At 36.3% G+C, this 16768-nt stretch overlaps 1 protein-coding gene across 5 annotated transcripts in view; it reads right to left on the bottom strand.

Annotated features, from left to right (window-relative positions):
- Positions 1–16768, bottom strand: part of ICA1 (islet cell autoantigen 1) — a gene marked incomplete at its 3' end in the record, with an annotated part of 80296 nt that overhangs the window by 45025 nt on the left and 18503 nt on the right. For 4 of the 5 annotated variants that reach the window (XM_082303971.1, XM_082303972.1, XM_082303973.1 and 1 more), the window contains exons 2-6: positions 15789–15826; positions 13064–13235; positions 11021–11093; positions 9113–9236; positions 6639–6837 (exon numbers count right to left, since the gene is read on the bottom strand). In XM_082303971.1, the coding sequence (XP_082160097.1) occupies positions 6639–6837; positions 9113–9236; positions 11021–11093; positions 13064–13235; positions 15789–15805 (585 nt within the window). In that variant the 5' untranslated portion in view covers positions 15806–15826. Of the gene's footprint in view, positions 1–6632; positions 6838–9112; positions 9237–11020; positions 11094–13063; positions 13236–15788; positions 15827–16768 lie in introns of those variants that run through there. The other variant, XM_082303975.1, reaches the window with a different exon arrangement.

Raw genomic sequence — 16768 nt, 5'->3', positions numbered from 1 at the left:
CTGCTGGTCCCTACCAGAATGAAACCAAACATACTCTTGGTGGCACAGGCATGTCACAAGAAGTGATATGTGTAGGTGTTGCTTATCATCATATTGTAAGAGCATGCTGTTATCTCTTTATCTCTGCCATCACACTGCTACACTAAGATGTGGATCTCAGAGTGCAGTGTGACACCATCTTACTAATTTTAGAGTACACAGCTATCTTGCAGCGAGTATTATTGGATGTCCTGGAATCTCACCTATTCATGTAATGAGCAGCAGCAACCCAAATCAGCAAAGAGGTGGTGGTGGGGCTTTTTTTTTTTTTTTTAAGGAAAATTTTGAATCAAGAGCGATAAAGATAGACTGTCAAAGTGATTGATTCTACCATCTCACATTCCTAAGAGGTATTATGAAAGCCAGCATTATTTTTCACATTATAGTGCCACACATCTCACCTCTAATGTGTGGTCTAGTAAAGCTACTCAGATCTTTCCGACATCTCCAGAGCACAACAATCATCATTGGCTCTCTCACATGCAAAGGCCTACATTTTTGTCACCTAAAAGCAAATGCGCTTTAAGTTTTCCAGATGAAGTTAACCTTGGAAATAATTGTGGAAGTATCACCTAAAACCAAACAGAGACAACTGCTGTCTACAACTTCTCTTTTTCCTTTTTTTTTTTTAATTTTCAAAACCCAAAGTTGGTAAACTGTGATTAGCATAGCTGGCTCTAAACATCAATTACTTACACTGCTATTTGTAACTATGGCAGCTGAAAGTCTATTGATTACACCATTGCGACTGCAACGGCCAAAGACATTTTTCTTTGAGACGCTGGTATACTTTGCTGCTTGGAAAACCAAAAGACTTTCCAGCTCAATATCGTCTGCAGATGTAATTATCATTAGCACATTTTCTTTTGGTTGACTTTTTAAAAATTGAACTAGAACATCACCAATATCCACAAATCTTTTAAGAGTGTTACTCTCAAATGGATTATATTTATTATATGTAGAAAAACACTTGGAAAATATATTACAAATGCACAATTTTACCCTAGCAGGAAGAGAGTTTAGTTGATTTTTAAGGTATTTTCCATCTTTATATTCTACGATCCTCTGAAACTTTGTTTAGTGTCCCTCAGCCAATATTCTCAACTCTCAGCTCCTGAGAGCTCTTATTTTTCTAGCACAGTTAAATTCTTTTTTCCAGTAATCACTCATAAGGAACTGCAACAATCCAGATTCGCAACTTTTTCCTACTAATTTAATAATTTGATTAAAAATGCAAAATAACAAAAAAAAAATCTGTAATGTTATGTATAAACCTGTGTTGTTTACTTACTCTTCAGTTTGTTAGCCTCTAAATGCCTATAGATGTCCTTTTCATTTTTTTACCAGGAACTGAAATTAAGTTTACACGGATGGCAACTGCCAAGTCTGTTCTTATTTCAAAGATCAGCATCATAATTGTTTTTTCTCCTTCCCTAGGCTTTTTTCATTTTCTCAGCTCTCCAAGAGTTTTCAAATGTAACAGAGATTTAAAAAAAAAAAAAAATCCTCCAGCATATTTCCACAGTACCTCCAGGTTTGCAGGGCTATTTGCAGCTGATTTTAATGGATAGGTGAGTAGCAGATGATGCTGTAACATGGTACAGTCCCTTCATCATCACACAAGCCAAAATGCACTCATACCAGGCAGTGCTAGTAGGCAAGGGGACAGCAGGGGAACAGAGACGTAGGTCCCGAGCCTTACCTGTAAGGCTGTGGCAGATGTATCTTATCCATACTTGGTGAGATCTTTACAATGAATACATACACTTCAGTGTTTCCCTTCTGACCTTTTAATCAATGGATTTATTTAGATCTTCATTCCCCAGCTGTCCACACAAGCTTTAACTTTTATTTCTTAAAAGACATTTAACAGAGAACTTGCCACTCCCTACATTAGTATATTTATAAAAACAACAGTTTAAGCTATTGTTATATCATTATGAGTTCTTCTTGTTGAACTTTCCTTTTTCTCACTGCCTTTCCTCTTCTCTTGCAAGATTTATCTTTAAAATGCCATTTAAAGGCAGTGATTTTTTCAAGTATACAGAGTGCTACAACTAGGAAGAACTGAAGATAAACTGTGCCCAAAACAACTCAGCTGCAAGTTTGCAAGTCTCTCAACAGTTGCATGCAAAGTAACAGCTAGGCATTCAGGGTCCTGTAATTGTTTAGGATCTTCTAGGGAATACTCTGACAATTCTCATCTGTGGTAGGATCTATTCCACTTCTTTAACACCACTGAAGTAGTTCAGGGCTCTGCACTGTGGTGTAGGGCCTTTCTAATCTTCCAGAACAAGGAGGCCCAGCACAAACCATGCTACTTGTTCCCCCCATAGATCTCATGCAAATATATTGATCAAAACTCAACTCTTTTTCCAGACAGTACCCCATTTAATACATACTGTTTTACAAACTCAGATATGTATTGCTGTAATATCCAAGTATCACAGAGACAGACAAAGGACTTGCACTGTATTCCAAGCAGATGAATCTCATAGCATTTACAAAGCTCTGCTGCTACCAGCCCATTACACAGCTCCAACCTATTCTTTCTCCCATCTAGGTTTTGTTTGGTTCATACAGAAGCAGAGCTCCCAGGAAAGCAGCTTTGGCAAAGCAGAGAGGACTAAACAACAGTGAGAAACAGAGCCCAACCTTCCAGGTACCCAAGTTCTCAGTACACTGCTGCAGTGCAGCTTGTCTCAGGGATCCCAGCATGGCCAGTGGGTATTTACAAAGCTACTCCAGCTTTGGTTCAAGCCTCAGAATGAAGGAGAAGCACAGGAATAGAAGAATGATGGAAGCAAAAAATATAGAAAGGATTAATTTGCTCTATCAATGTAGCATGATATATATCCTGCCATGTCACAGATGTAATTTTTCTTATAGTTTGCCTAAAGGTCAGCACGACAATTTTTTCAGCCCTCACTTTTTACTTGTTATGGGTGGCACTGTAATGTCTAGGTTTGATGAGAAGTCTATATTGCACTCTGTAAGCATTTGAGAGAGCTTAGCTAAGTAAAATTGAACAGCAGAGCCTCTTCTGTGTTCCTGTAGGCTGCACATGGGAGACTGTTGCCTGGTGGCATAGCCTATCACTCTGCACATTGGCATGTTCCTTCTGCACATTGGCATGTTCCTTCTCAGGAAATGCATAGAAAAGCTTAACTTTTTCAGAGCTGGAGGAAGGACACTGGGGGACTATCAGCACTTGGGCGATTTGGTCTATATTTTTACAACACCACAGCAAAGCTCATGCTACAGTGTACAGTCACCAGTTAGATAAAACAGCCTGGATTTAAGAACCTTAAAAACCTGAGCAGTGGTGGAGACTTAGGTAAAGGGGTATTAACACGTTCAAATTCTTTTAAATATTACAGCATTGTGAAGGCACTGTTTAGATTCTCTCAAGTAACACTTCAAACTCTGAACTTGGGATGGAAGACCTCTATATCTAGAACAGCACTGGAGTGTCCATAAAAACTGTTGACAGAAAAAGAAAAGAATGAAGGTACATAGCATTTATAGAACTCTGCAGGCAAAAGTAAATACTTCACCTGTTTCTTTGGTTTGACTCAAGTAGCTACAATCACATGGATATCTTCAAACAGCAATGTAAAAAGGCTGTTCTGCAGTGTTCTGGGACACTTTCAAAGTGGTAGTATTGCTGGGTCTCGCATATTTAGACTGATGCCTTGAGAACAGCACTAGAAAATTCTTTTAAGTACCTCACTGTTTTAAAAGAGAGCTACAAAAATGCCAATGTTTTAACTCAGATTTTATCAGCTCTGAAAATACTGACTCAACTATTGATCCTTTAGCCTGAGCTATTCTGAGGGAAGGTACGAAAACCCCATCTGGACTGATTTAGCTTTGATCTCCAAAACAAAGTACCATATCTGTATACAGAATGATACATTTAGGATTACATTATGAAAGGCTACATACTTGAAAAACAGTCCTATAACCAAGGGTTATAAATAATGCTGATGCACTAGGTGCATTAAAGATCGCTAAACCAGCACTGTTTACTTGAAATAAAAAAAATGTTTACTGAAGTAATACTTAGGATTTTTACAATTAGAAGTCTGAAGAAAACTTTCTTTCAAGTGCTCTGACAGGATCAGCTTCATTAGCTACTTGCTGGTGTATCACTAGATATGCAGCTCCGGCTCAAACACTTCTCTCCAGTGATGGTATATTTTAGAACCAAAACCCTTACATCACTAATTATATCTTTCTCAACACAAAACTAGCATGACTTCTTAAATTGTTGTTACAGATCCAAAATAAGCTCTAAAAACCCAGCATTACACTGCCACACTATGGCACAATTAAGATCTGCAAGCAAGAATAGAACAAAAAGACAATAAAAGTAACTCCTCTACTTTAATTATTTAGGACTACAGTATCCACCATTAGTTTTGTTTGCCAACTACATTTGTAAAGCACTAAAACCAAACTGTTGTGTCTTGTTCAGCAACAGCTATCTAGGAACGTGATGCTTGAGGATTTTATTTTTGTAACATTGTTTTTTTTTTTTTTCCAAATGAAAAAAGAAAAAGTCTACTTTCTGCAAGTGTTAAAATCTTCAAAGACTTGTTTGATATGCCTGTTGCACAGATGGGATATGTAGGGAAGTGGATACCAAAGGCATTTCTTTACTTTGTTGGCTACAAAATATAGAGCTTTTTGTTCTCTGCATTACAATGTGATCTGAAAGGTTTTCAGCTGACAGCTAGTTGAAGGAAAGAAAGAAAGGTTCAAAAGACCTTCTTCAAGTTTTTTTCTTAAACTATTTGAGGTAACGCTACAGAATTTTAGAATCTACATTCATTATTTCTTTACGTCAGAATATAACTCATTTCAGACCTAGAAATGTTTCAAAATACTTAGTATTTCCACATTTTTACTACTAAGTTTTGTGAGAGCTTTAAAAAAAAAAAAACCACAACAAAAAAACCCCTTATTTTTGCTGACCTTGAAGCACAGCAACCCAAGATGGCTGAAATTTCACATCTAACTTTTTAACTGCAGCAGCTCACCATACAAAGCATACATTATTTTAATTACTTTGCCATTTATGTAATTTATACCTTCCATAGTATTTGTTTTGCAAGAAACCTATAAATCAATTTTGTATGACCATTACCAGTGCTGCTTTATTCATTCTAACATTCCATTTTTAAGTGTTTTTCTAATAAATCAAACATTATATATAAGCAATTGGCTGAGCGCAAGACCATACCAATTATTTTACCTGCAAGAACTTGCCATTATAAACATTTCCCACAAGGCATAATAAAATACATGTCTGGTGCCACAAGACTTACAGGAATATCCTGTACTGAAGCATTAAATAAAGATTAGATGACTAGCTGGGGTTTCATTTGTTCCACCCCTTCCTTAATTGCTATTGTCACCACTTCAGTTTACAAAAAATGGCATAGCCTAGATGCATGCCAGTCCTTTCCCATTAGGATGGTTTATTCAAGCTTTTAATGTCTCGAATTAAGTATCTTTCATCTCCAAACACTTTCAGTCACAGACTGCTCAAGCCATTGATGAACAGGGATTCTCTTTTGTACATTATCTGTCTCTAAGCCACATGCACATGTATATATGCATGTACACTTTAATACAATTTGTGTTATTAGGCCTCTGCTTTCAATTATCACACAATTTCTGTAAATTTTTTTACTGCCTTTAGTCAAAGCACAAGCCATTACGTTATACCTAGGATCCTAACTCCCCCTCATAGTCAAGATTTACAAACAGCAAATTGTGAACATTACAGTCTTTTAACAAAATCGTCTCGAGAGCCTCACTAGCAAATGTGAAGTTCTCATGAGCATTCCTGAACCGACTGGAATAGGATCAGTCCAAATAAATTCTATACTTGCACCTGGTAGCAAATCTGCAGACTATCACCTAGGACTTGCGACTTTTGGAAGCCCTTTGGGATGGAAGGAGTATAGCAAACTTGAGTGACACTGAATGAAGACAATTTATGGAAAGTGCATTCTTAGCAGCTTTAGTGTTTAGTGGTTGCCCAAGTCATGCTGAACTGCACGAGGAACTTAAAAACAAATTCCAATTTTGCAGCTCCTTCTCAAAATCCAACAATAGCCAATTTTGAAAATGTTGGTCTTTAACTGCACCCAAAAATTTAGCAGTAGATACTATGGCATTTCTGTTCTTCTGTACTTTTTAGTTGCAAAAACCAATTTTCCCTTGCCCAGCTGACAGCAGACATATCTTCTTCCATTACTCATTCAGGCATCACAGTGAAGTATTTAAAATTAGATAACCTTCTTTAAAAATATATATTATTTAAATTATAAAGATTTAGGCTGAAGTTGAATAGACTACTGAAAAATGCTGTTTCTTAACTACCGTATCTTTCCTTACAGCCCAGTCTGTGAAGGATACTGTATTCTGTATCAGATTAACTGGAGTTCCGTCACACGGAAAAGATTAGTTACAATAAACAGCATCCTTAGTGCTGCTGAATTACATCTTCCTCAGAAGAACCAAACCCATGCTTCACCGTCATTCATCAGCCATCCCCTTCTAGGAAACTAAAGGAAACTTCATACCTTCCTGAACTTTTCCATCTGCTTATAAAGATCTGGATCCAGCTCCTGAGACACATCTTTCATCCAAAGTAGAGCTCCTCTGTACTCAGTCCGATACTGTTCCATTCGGTTTACTGTCAGCCATGTATCTGAGATGGCTCTGTATCTGAAAGTCTCCACTTCTTGATATAATCTACTCAAAGGAGTACGCAGTGCTAATCTGGGGGAAGGCATGAAGGAAAGACAGGAAGGAGAGAAACATATTAAATAAGTTGTTCCACAAAGGCAGACAGATTAATACAGCTTCTGACACTTTACAAGCAATCAAAAACACATACACAGTCAAATTAGTTCACTTAAGTGCTAGTGTATGTTCAGATGGTTCTACAGCTTTGTTGGGGATACACACGAATGGGGTAATTTTGCATAAATATTGTGTTTGCAACCTTCCTATATAAGTAGTGACCTTTCACTTACACGTGTGAGAGGAAAAGGAACCTTTTCTAATGCGTATACATATTGTAGTTAGCCAAGCTGCTTGTATGTATGCTATTAACATTCCTCTTTGCAAGTTGTATTTAACAACTCTAAAAATGTACCTGAGGTAATTTATTACTGGATACATACCACAGATGTATCAGGATTGTCATGTTAAGCCTCAGAAAAAGCACTTCCATTAGCCTTTTAATCTTCAAATGTACATGTAAATAAAGAAGTCATCTGTCAAGTAGATAATTATCTGATTTTTTTTCCTTCTCCTTTTTTTTTTTTTTTAAGGAATCTGAACAATTCCTTTAAAGGACATTTCTCTTTTGGAAGGATTTAGGCATTTTCTTAAATGTTTCTTCCAGCAACTACACTTTGGAAAGGCAGTAGGGGACACTGTTGTCTTCCCTATGCCATCACTTCAGCTCCTAATGGGATCTCAGAACTAGACAGGATTACTCCAACTTTTGCTTTGCTTCCTCCTGCTGCTTCTCCTTTCCTCTTGGTTGCCAGCAGCCACCTCACTGGAATGGGTTCAATCAGTTCCACACCAGTGTAGAGTTAGTTTAATGTGCTACTTAGGCACTTGTAGGCATAAGAGAATTTCTAATTTCAGCTCCAGTAACCAGCAAATTGTGTCTTCTTGATCTCCAGCTACTGAGCTAGCTATTGGTATGCAACATAAATAAGAGCAGTCCCAACTTCAACACGAGCTTGAGGATGTCTCAAGAGAAGACAGACAAGCAACTGGTTTTGTTTTTATGTGAGTTTATTTTAAAAGATGCTGTAAAAATGCATTGAGTAAGAGATATAATAAAATGTGAACTTCTTAGTGTGGCTTTTTTTTTTTTTTTTAAACTTTTTTTCTCATTTTACAAATACTTACCCAGCCATTCAAAGGAAAATTCAGTTTATGTAGACATGTCATACACTGGGATTTCTATAAACACTTAAGCTTTATAAAGAAACAAGTCATCAGGGCTTTTGCTCAAAGGTGCCTTACATGTGGTTTAAAGATCCCACTCATGGCTGTTACTGGATGTGCTAATGACCAAACTCTAGCCCAAGATAAACATATGAAATTCTCAGTGCTCTGTATGCAATGTTTTATTTTGAGCCAAACAGCTGCACTGTTAAGCCAAAGCTGGAAAGTACCACAATAAAGCCCCCAAAAATCCTGTAAAATATCATGGAATAGAATTTTCCCTTGCAAATGATGGTGAAATTCAAACTTTCATAGTTCCAATACTGTTAAAAAAAAGCATCCTAATACTCATAATGCTATCAGGTACTGTTATTTTTGAACTCTTTGAGCAAACACAGGGTCAGTGAAAGACATCAAGGGCTCTGGGTAACAGCATGTGTTTGTGTGTATGTGTGTCCCTCTGAATTCCTTGCCTTTTACTGATTTGGTCCTACCCAACCTACATGAGCTCAGTGGGGATCTGAGATCTTCTCCTGGGGGACTTCATGGTATACAGTTAAAGCAGAAAATGGCATTCAGACTCCTCCTTTCTCCTCCACCTACTTGAGGTATGAGATGCCATGGCCCAGAAAAAGGCATTCCCTTACCCATTTCCCCATCCTCCCACGACCCAGACACCTCCACAACGAGCCTGCTGTAGCATTTCTCTGTAGCATTTCTCTGTAGCAAAGTAAGAAGTGCCACCAAGCAGGAGAAGGACCTGATATCAGCTCCTTTACAACCCCACTGCTAGAGAGGCCATGCACCTGTACAGCTTTAGAACTACTGAGCTGAATAGGTGCAGATGGGGGATCTGGATATACAAAGACATAGCAGGTCCATAAGACAAAAAACAGGATCAGGCAAAACTACATAAAGCAAGCCAGTAATACTGCCAATACTACAGCAGGTTTGGCCAATAATAACTTTCCTGTTATTTGGTTCCTCACACATTTCAAGTGGCAAAATGAATTATACCTATGGTGAATCAACTAGCGTTATCCCACGTACTTTGTAAATCAGACAGTAATTCTGACACATATACCTTTGCTGAGAAGAAAAGCAGAGGGCCTTTCCTGTGGCTTGCATCATTTTTCCTGCTCTCGTTTTATCCTGAGAACCCTGTGATCGAAGAAATTTCCCCAATTCATTTTCTTCCTGAGACAGAACTAACGAAAAATAAATGAGTGGTCAAACACGTTATTCAATAGGTTCCTAACAGCTTTAAAACTGGCCTAACATGAAGTAGGTTAAGTCACTCTAAATCCAAGCAGCACAGAAAAAATAAATAATTTCATGGAATTCCTGCATTGATTAAACAGAAGATCTGATTAACTCGAGACATTTGTTGATATACTTAACAAGAATCACAAAATTCCATCAGTGCCAAAAGACAACAGGAGAAACATGTTATTTCTTTCTTGAACAGAAGAATTAGGTTGTTTAGATTACACAAAGGGCCCAATCTTGATTATAGTATCTTTTAGTCTTGGGTTTTTCGGTTTGTTTGGGTTTTGGTTTTGGGGTATTTTTTTAATCCTTTTTTACCAGCTGGACTGCCTCAGCTGATCTTTGGTAGCATATTTTCACTGAAGTCAATTCTGAGTTATACCACCCAAAGCTCGTTCACTTGCTTTTCTCTTGCTCTCCATTTTTAATGCTTGACTACAGAAATGAATTTTTCATATGAAAAATCTAGTACTTCATTTTAAAGAAAATTTATTTTCAAATTACCTTGCAGGATTATTTTACAACTTTAACATTCTACACAATTCAAACACTTTTTAAATTTATATTTCAAATATCTGAAATATTTCTACTTCAAATTAACTGATTGGTTTTTAATAAGTAGATGAAGAAAAATAAAAGTGTTTTTACACTGACTTGTTGACTACTTCCAAACCGGGACCATATAGTCTTCATGATCTCACATCCTTACAAAAACATTTCATTATGGCCTCATCTATTAGTCTTCCAAAGTGTCTGTCTCCTATAGTACCAATTTCTTCCCGCTATCAATAGTGAGAATGACCTAATATAATGAAAGAAGATCTCTTGAAGTCCTCTTGTCATTTTTCCAAATGTTGACAGTCAAATCCAATGCAGAGCGATAGCATACTCTGGTAGAATGTGCTGCATGCACATCTTTGCATCAGAGATTTCACCTCCTACCGTGGAACACTTCTTGAACTCAATACACTACTATTCTGTATTCTAATTTTACCTCCAGATCCTGAAACATGATCTCTGACTCTCTTTGGACAGGCAAAAGAAAAAGGAAAGACTGGAGAAAATATGGATAGCATTCAACAAAAGAAAGTAAATTGAAAGATGTCTCCAAAGCTGGATTCTCTTTTCCAGGCCAGAAATCACAGCAGCAGAGAATCAAACAATATTGATTGTAGAGAACCTTTAGAGGTCATTTAATACAACCTGCTGTTTGAAACTTCCCAAATGACGTCCCTGTCTCTCACTAATGACTGCCACTAATTACTGTACACCTGTTACAGCCAAGTCAGCATTATCAAATTAATCGTAATAGCATGGATTACTTAATTATAAAACTAGTAATAAGCCCAATATTCTTCATAGTTAATCCTGATTAAAAAAAAAAATTAAAACAGTTCAGAACAGAGTTAGGATTTCTAAGACAAGACACTTCTGAATTTAAACAAGCCAAGCAAGTAATGGAAAAAAAAACTTAAAAGCAAGCTTTCTCCCATAATTATTGCTACCTATCACTGCATAATATCAAATATAAAACTTAAGAACTAGGAGATCTTCAAGCAAATAAGCAAGTCTGCCTTTAGTTGTCTGCAAGGAATATTATCTTTATTTTTAAATAGGGTGAAACTAGTAGCTCCCCATTTTCGTTTTTACTTTTTCAGTTGTTTGATGATTCCATAATGCAGACCTCCTTATCATTTTAACTACTGTATTTGATCATACTTACAACAGATCCTTTTTTGATACAGTTCAATTGCTTTCAGCAACTCCATACAAGTTCTCTGAATAGAATGGAACAGCTGATATTGAAACAAAATACACAAAAAAAAATTGTAAGTGCATGCAAGAAACACTGATGATTAAAACACAAGAACTTGATTTTTTGTAGAAATTATTAGAGATAACTATTTTCTTTTTGAACAATGAGTATCTTTCCAGCTGGAAATAATTTTTCCTTATCAGTTGTGCTTTTCTTTCAATTAAGCTGTCCACTGAAACTACAGACAGACTAATCATAACTTACAAAAGGAAAATAAAGACAAAAATAATTTTGGAAACAGATCTATTCTAAGTAGCTGACAGTTAACCAAACTACTCTTGTTAGGTTTTTTTTTTTTTTTATTGATATCTTTGGATACACATGACGATGTACAAATCTTTGTTTCTAAAAACCTCACAGTAGAGCAAAAAGTTATCAAAATGTCTATCATGTGTATCACGTGTGGCAATATGCATACAGAATTTTTAATACTGCAAAGTCTACTGGAACAAACTTGCATTGGTGTGCCAACACAGAAAGCTATTGATTTAAACTGAACTTTTTACTGCTGTAGCTCCAGTTTTCTAACCAAATTTATAAGCAGCAGTTTCCAAAGGAAGTAGAGGGAAAAAAAAGTCAGTCTTGACTAAGTTTGGAGATTGTTTCTAGGAAATAGAAAAATTACTACTCTTTCTATCTGTCCACCTAAAATCTCCAACCTGTAACTCAAACCTAAGCTCCATTGTATCAAGCATTACACAGATATAAGCAAAATGGACTACTGGCATAGTAACTCTCTTCCTTTGCATCTGCTTGACTTCCTGTACATTTACATGGGTCTTGCCTTTTAAACTGAGAGTGCGACTTGCAGTTGAGAAGTTGTCCAAGTAAAAACATGCTTATAGTCTTTTATCTGGTAAACACAAGTTTCCCTATCTCCAATCCCACCTGAGATAACAAAGCATCCTTCCTGATGAATCTGCAACACAGTAAGCATGGTAGGAACTCAGGTATATATTTATAAAACATTGTTCCATCCTTCCAGCTTGTTTTACATCGATAGTCTTGATTTATGAAGACCCCATAGTTAGAATCATCACATTTTAAGTTATCACTATTATAGCTAGAACTACAAAGATTTGTTTGTTGTGAAAGTCTCTTGTATTTCAGCTAAAACGCAAATAAACTGAGAATCCTAAGTCAACAATTTTCTAAGAAACTGCAAGAAAACCAGTAAGGCAAAACCTTTACCCTATGTAACAAAACAATACCAATAAAACTTAGCTGGACACTAACTTGATTATTACACTTCAGAAGTCCATTCTCTGTCTTTTGTTTTTTGTCAAAGATGTTCAAGCTCTTCAATTTGTTGAACCTTAATATTTTTTTTTTCCAGTGGAGTTGAGGATACTGACAGTAGGACTGTATTTGCCACACAGCAGGATTCCTTCTCTTCATTACACTTTACAGACTTTCAGAGGCTGCTTTGGTCATGTCAAAACCCACTTACCTGCACAAAAGCTCCAGAGAGCAGAGCGTACTATGCACCTTGCTTCTTCTTGGTATGCTGCATGTTTTTCTGGTATATGTGGTATTTTATAACTGTATAAAGAATGTCATTTGTATATACTATAGAATAATATTTTTTAAAAAATCTTAAACTGATATAAGCAAAGGATGACTGATATAAGCAAAAGGGATGATCTCCTGCTCCCCCTGCCAACAAAAAAGAAAAAACCTGCCCCTAAAACCTGAAAATAAATACAAGAGATGTTAGGTTCCAAATAAAGTTTGAGGGACATGGGTTCTTGTGTTACAAACTGCCGCTATATTCCCCATATTTACATAGGTACTTTTGTCAAAAATTGGAAAAGATATTACACAAAAATTATTATAAAAATGTATATACATTATTATATATTATGTGTACATGTATTAGAGGCTTGATGGAAATGAAAACATTTTAAAAATTAAAAACCAGAGAATACACATTATGCAAACATTACTAACCTCTAGTTTTGCATCCAGATCTGCATCTGAAGCCACAACATGTTCATCTTCCTTTTTTCCTGTAACTTTTATAAGTGTTTGTTTTGTTTTCCAGTATTTCTGTTGCATTTTATTGACCACAGATTTTTCTTGGCTTTGAGCATATTGGTCATAAAATTCCCTTGGATAATTGCTAGAATATTAAGAAACAAAATTACATAACTTCAATAGGATGCTTAAAAAATAAGTCTAACATGCTAGACTAATATGTTTCCATCAAGAATATTGCATTTGCATGCAGACACGTATATTCTACATGCATTTCCTCATTATGCATTAATATCAAAGCAATTAAATTAGTACTGTATTTCCCATCCTACTTTGGAAAATAATACACTGCTTTCAATTTGAATGTCTTTAGCATGTAGTACTGCCAAATAATCAGCTGCAAAGAATTCTTCCCAATGCATTATGGAATGATTTATAGCCCACGGAATTAACTTTTTATTTTTATATAACTAATAGGAAAGTTTCAAGTGAACCAGAAGAGTCGCTTAAGCAGGCAGCAATTTTCATGCAATTTCAGCAGTGTCAGGATTCCACAAAGTTCATTTTATGAATGGAATTAGACTATTTCTTGCTCTCCCTTTTTTACAACTGAAAAATAAAGAATTAGAAGAACACTCATCTCTTTTGAGCATGCTATATGAAAGATACACAGCTCACGCCTTTCTTTATGCAATCACTACATGACAACTGTGGGTGCATAACAGGTAATATTTTTTTCAAGGATTATTTTCTACTGACATATGATTCTGCATCCATGTAGCAGACCTAATGAAAAGTACAATCTAAAGACAAACTCCATATTCCACAATATTTAAACCATACCAAGAAAATACAGCCTTACAATGAAATCTTGATCTCTTTCAGGAAGCGTTATTCCGTTATTAGTTTCTGCAAAAGTACATGCCTTTTCCCCTATGTGCATATATAAAAAGCTGCAGTGATTTTGCAAATCTTTCGAAGTACACGGTTGCTAAAACTTGCTATATTAAATACTCTAGGAAAATTAAAGAGGTTGAGTTTATTTTGAAAAATAGATACCCTCCACCTGTGTAGCGACAAACTGTGGTTCATTACTGAGATACTGCCCACTAGCTCTGTTCACAACACAGACAACTCAGGGATGCTTCCCCAAGAGGTCTTCAGACCCAACATACACATCAAGTCATGTATTGAGACACACAGCAAGATAGAAAGATATATATACACACATATACATGTATGTGCTTGCTGTGAAATACTATGGCCATTCTGAAACAACAAGCCATTGGTACACGTGTTCCACAAAAGGGTGGCACACCTGCCCTACATAGTTACTAGTGACACAATTTAACCCGAAAAGGAAGTTTGTTTCACAGGGATATGTTACTTGCTTTTGTTATTTTTAATCAGTGAGTTAGGAGACAGTGCCTTAATCACCAAAGAGAGGGTAAGAAATTAAACTGGAAGTGAGGAAGGACAAAGTTCAAAATGCACTTGTACACAGCACTTCTTGGCTTCTTCCCCAAACTTTAAAAGCAAAGAATTTATGAATTTCATTACAATTAAAATTAAAATAAAGGCCTTTTTGGTGCTACAGCACAAAATAAACAACAGATGCAAAACCTACCACACTTCATGTGGAATTCTGCACAAACAAACCATTACCCACTCTGACAACAGGCAGCCTATTGAGTTAGGTGAAGCCTATATTGACCTGATGTATTTTAAAGGTGCAGCATACATCATCTACAACCTCTAACAAATAATGAGAAGATCCCCCTGCCTTATGAGAAAACAGAATATGAGAGTTTAATAAAAATAGTATTACTTTAAAAATAATAATTAAAAAAATCAAACTGCTCACAAGGCAGTTTAAAGACCCTAGATGTCTGGCTAGTTGTGTGCTTTAACTTCTGCTACAGCTGTGTAAATAACTGATATCTCAGTTCAGTGGTCAAGTGAAGAAAACACCGTAATTCATCTGATGTCAACCAGCCTTGATATCTACCTCACTTGAGGTCACTAGAAACTTGGGTGGCACGGTGCGAGGAATAAAAATGAGTTATTAATATGAAGTCACAAAAAAACCCCATGCTGGGATTAATACAGATTCCTGAATTAGAGACGGATAAACAAATTGAAGGAATAAGAGGAATATAATCTTTTACCACTACAGACAAATTCAGCTTCTAATTTCATTTGGAGAATTTACTGGCTCCTGTTTATGCTTAAGACAATGAAAGATTTATGATCACATTACTGAACTATTTGGTGGACAATTTTTACTGGTAGACACTTGTCAATACCTTTTAAAATGGATTTTATGTCAAGCAATCGTGGACATATTTAGGTTTTGTTAAACAATCAGAAAATGTAACTAAAAGAAGGATGTACTTTACTCTGAAGTTGACGACCACGGATAAACCTCTTGAAATACAACAGTTCATACACTTCTTTCCGTTAAGCAGGAAATTGATAACGTGCTATTTTTCTGTCTAGTCAATTCACTTGGTTTTGTATTCTTTGGCAGTTTTTCATTTTTTATTTTTATTCTTTTTAAACAGAATGTGTACCAGTGACTTCATATAAATACTAGATGCCAGAACATAATGTATGATGATAGACTCAGGCAGTGACAAATCAACATGCTAAACACCATTAGCTCTTTAGAGTAAGAAAAAATAATCAAGGTACTTACTACTTATGACCTTCCATGTTTCTTGTTTTCTTCAGACACTTAAATAAAATAAGAAATTATCAGTTAATACAAACATCTTTAAAACATAATTTTCAAGTTAAACACTGGAAAACCTCTACCTTTTCACATAGAAAATTACTATGTTGTAGCACCTTGTTTACCATGTTAGGACAGAAAACTTTTTAATCTGTGGATCAAATGTTTTCCTCATGTAACACACAATTCTCGCTTAAATCCATGACAAACACATTTAAGTGGTGTTGCTGCTGTTGCCAATTATTATATGTTAGCAAATTTTCCAGGCAAAAGCAAATTTACCTGGCATAAATTCAGTGACTTTTGATGAGGCAAGCCAAAATTGTCCATGCTAGGCATCTTCCTCCGTCAAGCTTTTTTCCTCAAAGTTTTAGCCGCAACACAACTCAGCTACTTTATTCGCCCATGTCCCACTGATCTATTTTTTAAAACCACTAGCTACATCATGTCTTGAGCCACGGATGCTAAATTTAACCACCAGGTGGTTTTTCTATGAGGGACACCACAGTTCCTGAGGACAGAATATGATTTGTATGCATTTGGACTTTGTATTTTATAAGTAAGTTAATATCTCCAGCTTGGATACTCAAGTCTCCCACCATACTTTGAGCTGACCAGATGGCATGCACATCACTTCCCACCAGTAACTGAGCACACTCCCTCCAGGCCAAATTTACAAGCGAAGCCAGACACTCCTTATAAACAATGAGCACCTGGCTTCTCCTCTACTGCTTTCAGAGAGGACTCTCTTCTCCAGCATACAGCCAGCATGTGAATGGAGGCACTGCAGCACGATCACAGATGAGACCAAAAAGAAGCTGGTCAGATGGTGCTGCTGGGAAACGGCCTTTGGTGAGACCAGGCACAGAAGGAACACGCCAACAGGCTGCACTAAGATATGAAGCTGATTGACTGAGAAAACAGTAATGGAAAAAGCAGTTAGG

This window comes from Platalea leucorodia, assembly GCF_965183815.1.
Source record: "Platalea leucorodia genome assembly, chromosome: 1".
Taxonomy (NCBI): Eukaryota; Metazoa; Chordata; class Aves; order Pelecaniformes; family Threskiornithidae; genus Platalea; species Platalea leucorodia.
The sequence above is the reverse complement of the archived record's forward strand: the minus strand, read 5'-3'. Positions and strand labels throughout refer to the sequence as shown.